Here is a 15827-nt window from a genome sequence, read left to right on the forward strand (position 1 = left end):
AACAGTCTCAACTTTGACGTCCAAAATCATGCCCCCGTTAACCCCTTATAGCTTGGCAGAAAGTAACTCAATACACAACACATTGTTTATGTATTGCTTATGAATGCTTTATGAAATCCCTTCAAGCAAGTCTTACCCTTTTCATTGAGATCTAGTAAACGCATGAGATTCTGCTGTGGGTGATGTTGTGTTCCAGGTTAGCCCTTACTCTGCCTACTTGCACGATGCAGTCCTGCTTTACGCCATGGGACTGAAGGAAGTCCTCAAAGATGGCAAAGACCCCCATGACGGCGGTGAATTGCTCCAGAGACTGAGGAACAAGAACAACATCCACTTCTATGGTAGCTTCAATTCAGCTTCTATTCATTCATGACTAGACAAAAAAAAACTCCAGCACATTTACGTCTGAACTCTGGAATGTTCATTGTCCCTGTCAAATAAATTAAACCTTTAATTTATTTGGTCCCATTACAATGCAGTGACATTCAGAAATCCAAGCCCTGAGCACCTGTCTACACGCAAGTCTATGGGACAGCATAATAATGGTGGCCAGGTAGCCTAGCAGTTAAGCGCGTTTCGGTTTCTGGTTTGAATCCCTGAACTGACAAGGGGATATATCTTTCAATGTGCCCTTGAGCAAGGCACTTAAGCCTAATTACTCCTGTAAGTCACTCTGGAGAAGAGCATATGCTAAATTGTATTATTTCATCTAATCATTTAAATGAATTTACCTGTTTACAGATTTTTCCGTTGAGAAGCAGCTGCCATTGTCAATAAGAACCTGTTGCACCAAACTGAACAGGGTTGGCTTAGATTGTTGACGGCATGTAACGATATTTCGGCTCTAATGTTTATTGAAAACATACATTTGCACAATGAGCACTTGTTGTCTCTCAAATACATCTTTACAGTTGTTGGTAAGCTAGCTAGCTAAATGTTTTTCCATGTTAGCATAGACATGACATCAGTCAAAAAACCTCGAAACAAGACATGGCATCAAGAACAAGATAAAACTAGCTGAAACGAGCCACCTACAACTCCCCACAATGCAGCTGCTTGTCATTATTGCTAGCTGGCCATCCAGAATCATATCAACACACTGCCTTTTGCCCCATTGAAGAGTGCGCATAGTTTTTTGTGACGTTGTCAGCTAACCCATCTATAGAGTATTAATAATTGATGTTGCACTGCTATGGAGGATTTATAAATGAGCGTAATGTAAGCATAATCATTGTATGTGGTGACCTGTGTATTACAGGAGCCTCTGGACTGGTCCACTTTGATGAGGAGGGCGAGAGGAACTTGGACTACTCCATTTTTGATCTGCAGCATACTGATGACAGCACCACATTTGTGCCCATCCTTCATTTTGACAGCCACACAAAATCTATCAGGTGACACAATGTACAAGTTAATTTCAATTAAATTGCCATTTTACCTTGTAATTTCTTTGTAAATACCTGGCCATTTCTGTATCATACAATTAATTGTGACCGCCATGAATATTGGATAGTAGGTTTGTAGAATACATGTCACGTTGTTCCTTTGCAGACCGACCCCAAAGTTTGTATCTGTGATCTGGCCAAAGGGAACGCCTCCGACTGATAATCCTGACTGTGGCTTTGACAACAAGCTTTGTCAATGGCTCTCCAATGGTAATTCCCAATATCACCATCCAACAATAATCTACACTAATGGCATCCCACCCTACAGGCGGTAAATCATTGGATCTGATTATTAAAATTCTATGCAATTCACTCTTTGAGGACTGCAACCATAGAAATACTATTTATACATTGTCAATTTGCTGTCTATGGTTATTTTGCTCATTGCTCACTTTTCACATTATGTATACAGAAAAAGTATTTGTTTGCAAATGCAACTTGGGACCTGTAAATAATTATTAAGCTACTCATTTTGAATCCACCAGTGGCATCTTGTGTGACAATAAGAAGTTTTGTTTCCAAAAATGACTGGCCCTTTACTATAGAAATAGGATGACTATTGTGATGCACAGTAAAATCAGTTACTGGCCTGCCCTACGTCATAGAAGGCCCTTCACCATATAAATATAATTGCTCTTGTGATACAAAATTGCCATCGTAATTTGGAATGTTCAGTCAATGAGCATTGTGGGTAATGTAGTCATTCTACGGTTTCCAAATTGTCCTACAAATGCATACATCTTATGCATTGTGACAGCACTGTTACCCATGGCAACCGTGGCATTCCAAAAGCAAAAACTGGAAAAATAAACAAAAATCCAAAAGACAGCAGAATATAGAGTGGCCAGTGACATGTAACAGGATGACACTTTTTTTTGTTGCCTAAAATTAAGAATATCTGTGCAAAAATTGTAGGAGAAGATCACATAGATCGTATTAAAAAATGTAATGTCATGAACCTTCAAAGTTCCAAAATGGGGTGCAAATGGCAGCCATATTGGTCAGGGGGAAATCCAAATCAGTCTAATTGGAATGAATGGCAGTAAGACATATCAGAAATTGTGTAATATAATTATTATCAAGCTAAAATATTATCATATAATTATAAATACAGTTTATACAGGTTTTATAAAAAAATCTGTATAACTAGCCTCTAAAATAAATGTAAAATACATGTCTCAAATTATTTATTTATTATCCTCTAAAATGTAAATATTATAATTACCAACATAGAAACTAATCGTACACAGTTTCTTACCTTAATGTTGTCGTCCTGATCTCAACAGCGGAGCTGTCAAAGTTGTGAGAAACCTTTCAGGTCCAGTGGAGGCGAGGCGCTTCCTGGTGGCAGCATTCACTTTCAGTCACGGTGCTAAAAATCACAATTTGGTCAAGCCCACCAATGACACATTGGCATCAGTCGTTATTATGTAAATTCAAGATGGTGCTACCCATACCTCTAATAAACCATTGTTCAAGCTCAAAATCTTAAAAATAGAGAAGTTTCTATGTAAAATGCACGTTTAATATTCGTGGATTGAATACATCTACTTTCTTAGCCTTACCTCCTAAAGTCTTTCCATGCCCCTATAACAGTATTATACTATAGATATACTTATATCAGTGTATATATCCATAGCTGTACATTGTGGTCTTGCTGTTAAAGGGAAATTACACTCCATAATCAAAGATGATCAAATGTTTTTAAATCTCAAAAATATTCTAATGTCAAAATGAATCCACGTCCCATGTCTTTGATTCTGTGTATAGATCCAGCTATATGCCTCAACCTGAAATTAATGGAAAAGATCAGCGCAGAATAAAATCAGGAAATTATATGGTGCTTATGTTTTACATGTATTTAAGATAGAAACATAAGTATGTCTACACACCAGATGACCTGGGACGTGGTAATGTCTGAAAATATCTGTAAACCTTTTATGTTGAATTGTCCCTTAAATGGTCACTTTAAAGCTAAACCTGGGCTTTTTTAAACAGATATATCCCTGGTGATCTTGCTGGTGGTGTCCCCTCTCATTGGTGTGTCAGCCCTGGTCTTCATTGGCTTCCTTTTGCTGCAGAAGTTCCGGCTGCAGAACAGGCTGGCCGGCTCCTGCTGGTGTATCATCAGCTACAATGAGATCACTATTATCAAAGAGCCTAAAGTATGAGCCAATTCAAAAATGGATATGTCTGAGATTCCTCTCATCTGAAACATGGTGTAAATGGAAACCAAAGGGAAAGGGGATACCTAGTCAGTTGTCTAACTGAATGTATTCAACGTATGTATGTAACTAACAAAAATATGGTTAACGTCTAGGGAGTGCCGGCCCTATCTCTGAGCACGACCGCCAGTAAGACTGGAAGTGGAGGCTCCTATCAGACCATCCTCTCCTCCACTAGCTACGGACTGAGAGACAACGCAGGGAAAGAGTACATCTACTCCACTATAGGTCTTTTTCAGGTATACATTGACAGAATACAATCTATTCACTCTACAGCAGGATGACTCTGCTGGTTAAATTAACATACTGTTCCACAGCCATGTCATAAATGACATAGATGTTAGCATGAAAGCCATTATGAATATTGAAGCAAAACTCATGTGTTTTGAACTGTTTATCATGTCAGGTGTTATGAATGCATAATGTATAACCCTTTCAAATGTTCAAGTGTTATCCATAAAGGCCTCTACCTGCAACTGATACAATCTAATAGATTAGAATAGATGTTTTAACTTCCACTGTGTGCCTGCCAATGTGTTACTGCCACTGTGTTACTACCTACCTCTATTGTGTTCAGGGAAATCAAGTGGCCATCAAATACATGGAGAATCAATCTGTCAGCGATATCAGGAAGCCATCCATCATCGCAGAGTTCAACATGGTAAGTTGGGTTTCACTAGACTGAAGCCCTTTTATGGCATTTTCAAACGGCACGACAATTAGTACAATGCCCTTGTAACTTCTAACCATTTCTAGAGTATAAATCCAACAAACACATAGTTAGTACATTTAGAAAGGTAAGAACTGAGCTTTGGAAAGGTAGGCCTATGTAAAATAAATATATAAATATACTTTATATTTTGTGGCAGACCAGGGGGTTTGGTCAAGACGTACACAGATCAGACATGGACAGAGTTGGATTAGCTCGGTTTCAAGGGTGTTTATTTAAAAAACAAATGCAAACAAAATAATCTCCCTCGGGGAGGGGGCTGTCGTCAGTGCGACGTATGTCTCCCTTCTCGATAGGGCATCCGCATTCCCATGCTTAGCCCCTGACCTGTGCACCACAGAAAAAGAGAATCGTTGAAGGGACAAGAACCACCTGGTGACCCAATCGTTTGTGTCCCTTCCCCTGGCCCAAACCAGGGGAGCGTGGTTGGTGACCAGGGTGAAGTGAGTACCCAACACGTAGTACTTGAGAGTGTCTAGCTTCACCGCTAGGCACTGTTTCTCAACAATAGAGTACTTTATCTCTCTGGGTATCAGCTTTTGGCTTATGTACATGATGGGGTGCTCCTCTCCATCGTGTACCTGGGCAGGATGGCCCCTAGTCCCGTGTCGCATGTGTCCATCTGGACCAACATTGGCACCTGGAAATCGGGCATTATGAGAATCGAATGGGAGCACAGCGCTTCCTTCAGGCGCCTGAACGCCACTTCGGTCTCGCTCCGTCTATTTCACGGTTTTCGGGAGGCGGGCCCTGGTTAGATCTGTAAGGGGGAGGCTATAGCCGTAAAGTTGGGGATAAAGCGGCTGTAGTAGGAAGGACTTGACCTGTGTCTTGGTGCGTGGAACGGGCCAGTCACGTTCCGCGTGGACCTTCCTCTCCTGGGGCTTGACGTTCCCCCGTCCGATCAAATACCCCATGTACTCCACCTCCTCGAACCCTAGTTTGCATTTCTTGGGGTTCGCTGTCAATCCGCCTTGCCTGAGCGCATCCAGCACCGCATGTGGATGATGATATCATCCAAATAGGCCGCTGCATACTGTTGGTGGGGTCGAAGTACTTTGTCCATCAGGTGCTGGAATGTGGGTGGGGCTCCGTGGAGACCGAATGGGAGCACCCGGTACTGATATAATCCATCCAGTGTCGAAAACGTTGTCTTCTCCCTGGAGGAGGCTGCCAATGGTACCTGCCAATATTTTTTGGTCAGGTCGAAGAGCTCGTCCACCCTCTGCATGGGGTATGTGTCGAACAATCTGATGTCGTTCTATTAAGTTCTCATGTTCTTTAACCAATTCAATTATTACAGAAGCGCATGCTACCACGATGGGGCTGCACCATGCGCTGTGGAACTCTTCGACGACCCCAATTCTCAGCATAGCCTCCACTTCCTGCTTCATGGCCTTCCTTCGGGCCTCAGGAATCCGATATGGTTTCTTTTGTACCGTTTCCCCGGGCCAGCCGATATGGCCTCTTTTGTACCGTTTCCCCGGGCCAGATGCGGATGTGGTGTTCAATGAGGGTCGTGCGGCATGGCTTCTCGAAGAACCCCGCCATGTTCTGATCGACAAGCTCCCTGAGCACTTGCTTTTGAGCCGGGTCGAGGTCCTCATTGCTCGGAACCACCACTGGTATCGTTGGAGTCTTGGGTCCCGACCATAACACGGCCAAGGCTGTCCTCTGGTACCACTTCTTCAACAGGTTCACGTGGTAAATCTGTTGGGGTTTCCGTCTCCCCGGCTGCCGTGTGCGGTAATTGACGGGTCCCAGCTTCTCTATCACCTCGTACGGCCCGCGCCATGTTGCCAGGAACTTACTTTCGGCCGTGGGGATTAAGACCAACACCTTGTCTCCCACCTGGAATTCTCGGGGCTGGGTTCCCCCGATTGTAGACCTGGGCTTGGGCGTGTTGGGCCTTCTCCATATGTTCCCTTACCACTGGCCATAGGGCTGTCATCCGCTCCTTCAACGTTTCCACATGTTCTACCATGCTACGTAAAGGGGTCGGTTGGGCTTCCCACATCTCCTTGGTGAGGTCCAGTAGGCCGCATGTCCTTCTCCCATAGATGAGTTTGAAAGGGGAAAAACCGGTGGAGGACTGGGGTACTTCTCGGATCGATAACATTACGTGGGGTCGTAGCTGGTCCCAGTTCTTCCCGTCCTGCTCGATGACCTTCTACAGCATTTGTTTGAGCATTTTATTGAACCGCTCGACGAGCCCATCCGTCTGTGGGTGAAAGACGGAGTTCCGGATCTGCTTAATCTGCAGGAGAGCACACACATCTTTCATTAGACGAGACATAATCTCAGTACCTTGGTCTGTCAGGATCTCGTTCGGGATGCCCACCTGGCTAAAGAGGTTGAACAGCTCCTGGGCGATTCCCTTGGATACTGCCACCCATAGGGGAATGGCCTCGGGATACCGGATGGCATAATCTACTAATACCATGATGTACCGGTGTCCTCATGCTGTTTTTACCAGGGGTCCCACTATGTCCATGGTGATGCGTTCAAGGGGGACTCCGATCATCAGTAGGGGGGACCAGCGGGTTTTGGAAGTGTGCTATTGGGGCAGTGATTTGACACTCCGGGCAGCTGCGACAATTGTCTTCCACGGTCCTCCTCATACAATGGAACCGGGCAGCGATCCGTTCCCGGGTCTTCTCCATTCCCAGGTGCGCCCCCAACAGGTGGGTGTGGGCCAGCTGAAGAACGGTTCCCACGTACCGTCGGGGCAGCAACAGCAACAGAACGGTTATTCTTAATTTGGAAATGGGGGTATCGCCTGTCACTCACCTCTGAAAGTTTTTTCTATCCACTGCTATCACTTGGACTGCAGCGACTTTCAAGTTCGGATCCTCCCACTGGGCAGTCCCAAATTGTCCGCTCAGTTGACCCCCATATATATATATATATATATATATATATATATATATATATATATATATATATATATATATATATATATATATATATATATTGAGTCCAAAGCAACCGCTGGGAGTTGAAGTTTGTATGCTTATGATTATTCCGATTTTTAAAATCGCACAATGAATTCAATAAAAAAAATGTAATCTTAATATTTATTAATAATGAATTATTCTTGAAAAAAACCATTTGTATGTATTTCTGTAAATAATGCTCTGTACTCCTTTATAAAACAGTTGAGAGAGATGAAGCATGAAAACTTGGTGCAGTTCTTTGGGGTTTGCATTGACCCTCCAAAGGTCTGTATGGTCATGCAGTACTGCAAGAAAGGCAGCCTGAAGGTAACAGCATAGGACTGTGATGGTCCGGATTGAAATGACAACAAATGTAATTAATGAGATCGCCATAAACTATTTATAAGTCCTTCGTAGATGCTTCACAACTGATTTGTAAGCAAATTAATACTATATAAACTCTGTTACAACAATGTATACAGAATGCTATTTGTCAAACATCTGTGAATGCCATATAAACAGTTCATAAAGGCTTCATAAAGTTTTTAACCCATCCCTTATGTTCCGGGTCAATTTGACCCATTTAAAAAAAAAAAAATCACTAACATACTTAATCTACTCTCCTAAGTATGAATCTCAAACTTGTAAAACGCGTCATTTACACACAATAAAACACCCTACCCGGTACAAGAAAAGTGACATCCATGATGTTCTGTGTCAGTTTGACCCGGAATTTGACCGTGAACTTATCTATATATCTATATATCTATATATCTCTTGAACGTTATGTCCTAGAAATTAAGCTGCTTTCTGCATAGGAATGGTGCAGCCATGCTGATCACAGTATTATTTCCCTATGATGCTCAAAGGCTGAGCAACACAGGTCTGAAGTCAATTTGACACGCAATTTGACCCTTGAACTTGATCATTTTCTTACTCTTGAAGCTGAGCAACACTGATCTGAAGTTGAGCTAAAACTGAGTTTTGACAAATTATGATTATACGATCTTACGGATTTATGACTTTTTACATGCATCAAACATTTGGGTCTAAGTTTAGAAAGGTCTGAAAAAAACAAAATCTGAAAGGTGACATTCTCAGCAACATTTAGATAAGGGGAACTGTACTCACCGTACCTTTTATGTTCACTGTACCCGAATCAAATTGACCCAGAACATAACTTGTGTATAGCCGAATCGAAAGTGGTACTAAGTTCAGGTTGTACTTTTCTTCTGCTGCTTTTCTTGTACCACTCTATATGAGGGATCATATTATGTGGTGCGTTGTGTTTAGTAAAAAATGAAAGTTCAGATTGTACTTTCTCATTTATCTCTGTTTCCCCAAAAACCCTCCCTAATGGACACGACTCAGATGTCAAGCATTGGGTTGTAAGGATTGCTACAAAATGTATCCTTTCTGTTGTTTGTGACTGCAGGATGTTCTGAAATGCACTGACATTGAGCTGGATTGGATGTTTAAACTGTCCTTTGCATACGATATTGTTAATGTGAGTAAAAAGCCCTTTAGACTGGTACGTCCTTTATGTGAACAGGGCTAGACTTTTTTCCCGGTTTAGTTTGACACTGTTGATTTACTTGCAGGGGATGGAGTACATCCACAAGAGTAGCCTGAAGTCCCATGGCAACTTGAAACCCAGCACGTGTCTGGTGGACAGCAGACTTCAGGTCAAACTCTCTGGCTTTGGACTGTGGGAGTTCAAACACGGCAGTAAACACAAAGTCCTCCCTCTGGAAAATCCCAAATTTGAAGGTTAATAGTTCAATTGATCACGGGAGTAGAACTGAGTAGTTTGATGTAATCACTATTCAGACCAGTGTTTGGAGATGTTTATGAGGCCTTCCTTTATAAGACCTTTATAGATGCTTCAGAAATCATTCATAAGCAAATATCATGCTATATAAAGTAGGGCAAAAGAGTTATGCCACATTTGGCAAAGCAACAGATGTAGTGACCTTTTATATTAACCATTATGTAGTATTACTTTGCTTAAAATAATTTGTGAAGCATCTATGTAGGGCTTATGAAGACTTAATGAATGCCCTATGACGCCTTTATCAATTGTCGTTTGTGGGACCTTAAATGGACATGAATTATATCAATGTTATATTAAACGTCATGAAATCAATTATGAATTTTGAGACAGAGCTTATGAATGTGTTTATCAATGTATGCCCCTCTCAAGTAAAGTCTTACCACAAGTCGAATTAACCATAATTTGATGCCACTTTGTCCAGAGATGTACTGGACGGCTCCAGAACTTCTGAGGCAAGACCAGCTCCCGTTCAATGGCACACCCAAGGGGGACATCTACAGCTTTGCAATGATTATGCGTGAGCTGATCTATAGCTCAGAGTTGGGTCCATACCACGATATCCAGCTGGAGCCAAAAGGTGTGTTATTAATTGTTTCTAGAAGGTCCTCGAAAACACCACAAATAATAATCCGTCCTTTGTGGGGAAAATAATTATGTAAAGTGGTAAAACGTTGGATTTTGAGCAACCTGAAGTAGATCTAAGAATGTGTGAAATCTGTCTGCATTGTTCTGTATCAAGTCCATTAGAAACTGGGACTGGGACATGGTAGTTTTGTTGTACTTGGTATCACGTTGTGTAGAAAGTGTTTGTGTCTCATTGGTTTTCTCCAGAGATTATCAAGCAATTGCGGGTCCCTCTCTTAGGGGAGCCCCTCAGGCCGACCTTGTGCCCCAAGATGTGCAACGAGGGGCTGGTCGACCTTCTGAAGGCCTGCTGGAGTGAGAACCCTGACTACAGACCTCCTTTTGGCGCCATCAGAAGACAGCTGAAGGAGACCAGCCCAGAAAGGTCTGTCGTGGAGAGACCAGCCCAGACAGGGACAGACTTGCACAGACAGGGACAGACTTACCCAGACAGGAAGAGACCAACATGTTGAATGCACCGAGCTGTCTGTCTAAACTACTGGCACACAGCTCGGACACCCATGCATACCCCACAAGACATGCCACAAGAGGTCTCTTCACAGTCCCGAAGTCCAGAACAGACTATGGGAGGCACACAGTACTACATAGAGCCATGACTACATGGAACTCTACTCCACATCAAGTAACTGACGCAAGCAGTAAAATTTGATTTAAAAAACAGATAAAAAAATACCTTATGGAACAGTGGGGCCTGTGAAGCAACACAAACATCACAGACACATGCATACACACGCGCGCATACACACACACACACACACACACACACACACACACACACACACACACACACACACACACACACACACACACACACACACACACACACACACACACACACACACACACACACACACACACACACACACGCACTATACATACACATGGATTTAGTACTGTAGATATGTGGTAGTGGTGGAGTAGAGGCCTGAAGGCACACAGAGTGTTGTGAATGTATTGTAATGTTTTTAAAATTGTATAAACTGCTTTAATTTCGCTGGACCCCAGGAAGAGTAGCTGCTGCTTTGGCAGCAGCTAATGGGGATCCATGATAAATAAAAATACAAACACAAACCTAGACAGGGAGAGACCTGCCAGCCCAGGCAGGTAGAGACCAACCTAGACAGGAACTAACCAGCTCAGGCAACCCAGAAATGTCTTATACGGCGCGCTGGTATGTACAAAACAATCTTCTTGAGTTCCAGAAGGTTCCATGTTGTAGCGGAAAGGTTTGTCTGCCTGGTTGAGTGATTATCCTGTAAGGGCCAGACAAATTGGTTTTCAGCTTATGTCCTCTCAGTGATCTCTTTACCCAGACACAATCTCCAACTTGAAGTGAGGGATCCTCCTTGACATTGTTCCTTTTGTTGTAGTACTTATTTTGAGCATCCTGATGTTTCTGTACTTCTGTCGTTAGCTTTTCGTCATCAGGTGGTTTGTCAGCCACGAAGGGTGGACGGACTGTATCCAGCGGCACTCTCCAGGTTCTTTCAATCATGAGCTCGACGGGTGTTTTTCCCGTCATTGAACAGTTTTCCTTCTTGGAGCTGGGCACGAAGACAATACTTCAGGACTTTGTTAAACCTCTCTACACCTGTGTTGGCTAATGGATAGTATAACAGGGTCTTCTGGTGCACCATTCCATCTTTTTTTTGTAGGACGGGAAGTCAGCTTGGAATTGCGGGGCATTATCAGTCACTAGAACTTGAGGCATTTTTGTGTGAACAGATCTTAAAGTCAATTGATCACAGTTGCTGTGGTCACATTGCTTGTGGCTATGACTTCAGGCCTTTTACTGTACAGGTCTGTCACAACAATCAGGTACTTCTGGTGAGCGAGAGCTGCTTGTAGTTCTCCGAAGATATCCACTTGAATCTTTTACCAAGTTTCTTCAGGTCATGGTATTGGTTGTAGTGGTGGTTTCTCTGGTCTGAGCAATTCTTCACTCAGTGCGCATGGCACACAGTTTTTCAAAAAGTTGGTGACGTCGTCCATCTTTGGCCAACATACTTTGCTGCAAAGGAACTGCTTCATCTTTCTTGTTGCTGGGTGTCCTTCATGTGCTCCGGTGAGCACATTCTCTTCGTGGACCTTTCCATCCTTTTTCCATCTAGGGTAGCACTTCACTTAGTACTGGATCTTGTAGCGTCTATTGAGTGCTTTTCAGGTGTGATGGCTGCTTGTAACTTCTCAATGAAGGTATGTTGACAGTACTCACCTGGGTGAGCCTGACAAGCCGGCCGAGGCATAGAAGCCCGACGAGCTGGCTGAGACGTGGGAGCCTGACGAGCCGGCTGAGGCATGATGTGGGATGTGAGCCTGATGAGCCGGCTGAGGCGTGGGAGCCTGACGATCCGGCTGAAGCGTGAAACCTGACGATTCCTCTGAGGCGTGGGAGCCTGATGAGCCAGCTGAGGTGTGGGAGCCTGACGAGCCGGCTGAGGCGTGGGAGCCCGATGAGCCGGCTGAGGGATGACGTGGGATGGGAGCCTGCCGAGCAAACCGAGGCAAGGAAACCTCACGAGCCAGCTAAGGCGTGGAAGCCTGACGAGTCAGCTGAGGCACCCCCGGTTCCATCGGCGGCGGCATCCGGACCCAACGTCACCACCAAAACCAAAAAACACGAACTCCCTGATGCTTCAAATAGGGGTGTCAGCATTCTGTAACAGCAGACGCTGGAGACGAGAAGCAAGTACAGGGAGTGAACATTTAATGAAACAAGAACAGCGTCTGGACAGGGGGAACAAAACGACATTATGACAATAATGCTGACACAGGGAACCAACCCGAGGAACAGACAGATATAGGGACAATCAACAAAGTGAAGGAGTCCAGGTGAGTCCAATGAGCGCTGATGCGTGTAATGATGGTGACAGGTGTGCGTAATGATGTGCAGCCTGGCCTCCTCGAGCGCCAGAGAGGGTGAGCGGGAGCAGGCGTGACACATGGGCTACTGAAGCGTTGCAGGTAATGAACATAATTCGACCTGGGTGGAAGTAAGCCAGAACAGGCGGTTCTGCTATTGTAGGCACCTTGTCATACACCCCTCCCCTTAAGTCTCAGCTTCTTTAGTAGCTGAGCACAGGACTTGGGTAGCAAGGCTCAGACAGCCTGTGAACCAGGGCCCAGCCTTGATTGCCAATGGGGTTGTAGATTGTTTGTTCAGGGGTGGAAATGGGCACACTGTTTGTAGAGTAGATGGGGAGCAAGAGGCAATCCATGGTCAGAGAAGGGCTTGCCCCTCTGCCTAACAGCAGGAACCAGGATAGGTGAACCAGAGCTCACCTGTGATGACATGGGGATTTTAGCACAAGGCTCCACCAGGACACAGAGAGAGGAACTTGGGGAATCACCAGTCAGCACTGGCGACTCAGCGGAGATGGAAACATCCACCTCTAAGACAGGACGGCCTTCTTTAACTTCTCTGGGGCAGGTGGGACGTAAACGTCCCACCGGCCAATAGCCAGGGAAAATACAGCTCGCCATATTCAAATAACATGATATAAAAATCTAACTTTCATTAAATCACACATGTAAGATACCAAATTAAAGCTACACTCGTTGTGAATCCAGCCAACATGTCAGATTTCAAAAAAGCTTTTCGGCGAAAGCATAAGATGCTATTATCTGACGATAGCACAAAAGTAAACAAAGAGAGAAGCATATTTCATCACTGCAAGCACGACACAAGACGCAGAAATAAAATATAAATCATGCCTTACCTTTGACGAAATTATTTTGTTGGCACTCCAATATGTCCCATAAACATCACAAATGGTCCTTTTGTTCGATTAATTCCGTCGATATATATCCAAAATGTCAATTTATTTGGACCGTTTCATCCAGAAAAACACAGCTTCCAACTTTCGCCAAGTCACTACAAAATATATCAAAAGTTACATGTAAACTTTACCAAAACATTTCAAACTACTTTGGTAATACAACGTTAGATATTTTTAAACGTTAATAATCGATCAATTTGAAGACGGGATGATCTGTGTTCAATACAAAAAGAAAACAATCTGACGCAACTTTTTTCGTAACGTGACTCTCTCAAAATATTTACTTCATGTGACCCTCATTTACGATAGCCCTACTTCTTCACTACACAAAGGAATAACCTCAACCGATTTCCAAGGACTGGTGACATCCAGTGGAAGCGGTAGGAACTTCAAGCAAGTCCATTAGAAATCTGTTGTCTCTAAAAAAATCTAATTGAAAAGACAGTGACATCAAAAAAATACAAATTCTGAATGGTTTGTCCTCAGGGTTTTGCCTGCTACATAAGTTCTGTTATTCTCACAGACATGATTCAAACAGTTTTAGAAACTTCAGAGTGTTTTCTATCCAAATCTAATAATATGCATATCTTATATTCTGGGGATGAGTAGCAAGCAGTTGAATTTTGGCATGATATTTTTCCCGAAAGTGAAAATGCTGTCCCCTGCCCTCAAGAAGTTAAGACCCAGCAGTACAGTAGGACCCTCCAGTGGGCCCTGTGCATCGGAAAGTAGGCACTCCTCTTTTGGGACAGGAACAGTCACAGGAGTAGGGCTGTTACAGTGACCGTATTATCGCCACACTGGCGGTCACGAGTCATGACGGCAGTCAAACTCTACGTGACCGTTTAGTCACGGTAACTAGGCTTCTCCCAGCTCTGATGTTGCTGATGGTCATTAGTAGCCTACCAATCTTGCTAACTTCCTTGTACTGCCTGGTACTCAGCACTCTATTCTCCCTCTAATCACTCTGAAACAAATGCAAATGTAATCGAAAATCTAATAAAACAGGAGGATCCCCATCAGCTTTCTATAGGCTAGGCCTACTATAATTATTTCTCAACTTTCCTAATATTAAGCACATTGCTTTTCTTTACAACAGGAGTATACCCTATCTGGCTAGCATGAAAATGAACCACGGGAAAAGTGTCCTCCATTCACTATTTAAGTGCATACTGTAGATGACATGTCTTTTTTCCCACTACCTTGTTTCGAGACAGGTGCATGATATTGGTCCCTTCTAAATCAAAACAAATTTCACACATATATTATTTAGTATGTATAAAGACAAGATTAAATCAAGAACAGTCTGATGGGTGAAAATATTAGCCTATCACTAATTGTGAATGATGCCAAACTTGTGTGCAATAAGGCAAGAAACAGAGCATGCCTTTTTTGGCGACATTTTCAAATCAGTCTCACCTCATGTAGCCTTGCCCATAGGCCTATATGTTTTGATAAGGTTTGTATCAATAACTTCTAAAAAATTATTAAGCACATTAATCCAGTTTACAACGGGTGTAGAGCCTAATTGGCATACATATGCAGCGTGTAAGTTTCAACTTTGTGGAAACTACAAAGTTTTTTTCCACAAAGCTTTTTTCCACAAAGTTCATTTTTTCATCATAAAAATGTAGATTGATATTTAGCCTGACAAAAAGTACATCTGAGAGAGCCATGTGAGTGAGAGGTGCTTCGGAGAAATCAGCCTGGAGAAGGGAATTATAATTATTTTATTCAGCCCAAGGGCACTGGCCGCAAAAGGGATGGATTCTTTTAAGGGGCATTGCGGCCACACAAGGGGGATGCTGTCGGGATATTCAAGGCATTATCAAGTGCGTGTCAAATTGTGAATGAGAGATGAAATGATGTGCAGCCTGTGCAAATAACAAAGCAGAGCTCATGCCTTTCATAGGACTTTTTTCAAATCATTATTAGAGTCGCACACTTATATTGCTTTAAAAATACAAACGTTGGGCTATATGTTTTGATCACAAATAAAGTTGAATAAATAACTCTATATTAAGCATATATTTTAAGACCTATTTCTTTGTTAACCGCTCAACACAGAATAGCCGCATGTGCACTCACACTCAGAAATCTTTTGGAGAAAACATCCTTTCTACAGTATTTTATTCAGCTATGTTCAATTGTATTCTTCATACTACAAAATAATATAAAATAATGCCACGGAATTCTAAGCAAATCTTGTCTGCTAAATGAACTAGTGTAGCCC

The 15827-nt window shown here is 43.0% G+C and overlaps 1 protein-coding gene across 1 annotated transcript in view; it reads left to right on the forward strand.

The window, feature by feature from the left end:
* Positions 1-15827, forward strand: part of gucy2g (guanylate cyclase 2g) — an 84539-nt gene that overhangs the window by 46346 nt on the left and 22366 nt on the right. The window contains exons 5-15 of the mRNA XM_071392434.1: positions 197-341; positions 1259-1394; positions 1552-1655; positions 3444-3610; positions 3766-3909; positions 4248-4331; positions 7559-7663; positions 8772-8843; positions 8938-9106; positions 9592-9747; positions 10002-10179. Of these exons, the coding sequence (XP_071248535.1) occupies positions 197-341; positions 1259-1394; positions 1552-1655; positions 3444-3610; positions 3766-3909; positions 4248-4331; positions 7559-7663; positions 8772-8843; positions 8938-9106; positions 9592-9747; positions 10002-10179 (1460 nt within the window). The remainder of the gene's footprint in view (positions 1-196; positions 342-1258; positions 1395-1551; positions 1656-3443; positions 3611-3765; positions 3910-4247; positions 4332-7558; positions 7664-8771; positions 8844-8937; positions 9107-9591; positions 9748-10001; positions 10180-15827) is intronic.

Source organism: Salvelinus alpinus, chromosome 3 (assembly GCF_045679555.1).
Source record: "Salvelinus alpinus chromosome 3, SLU_Salpinus.1, whole genome shotgun sequence".
Classification (NCBI taxonomy): domain Eukaryota; kingdom Metazoa; phylum Chordata; class Actinopteri; order Salmoniformes; family Salmonidae; genus Salvelinus; species Salvelinus alpinus.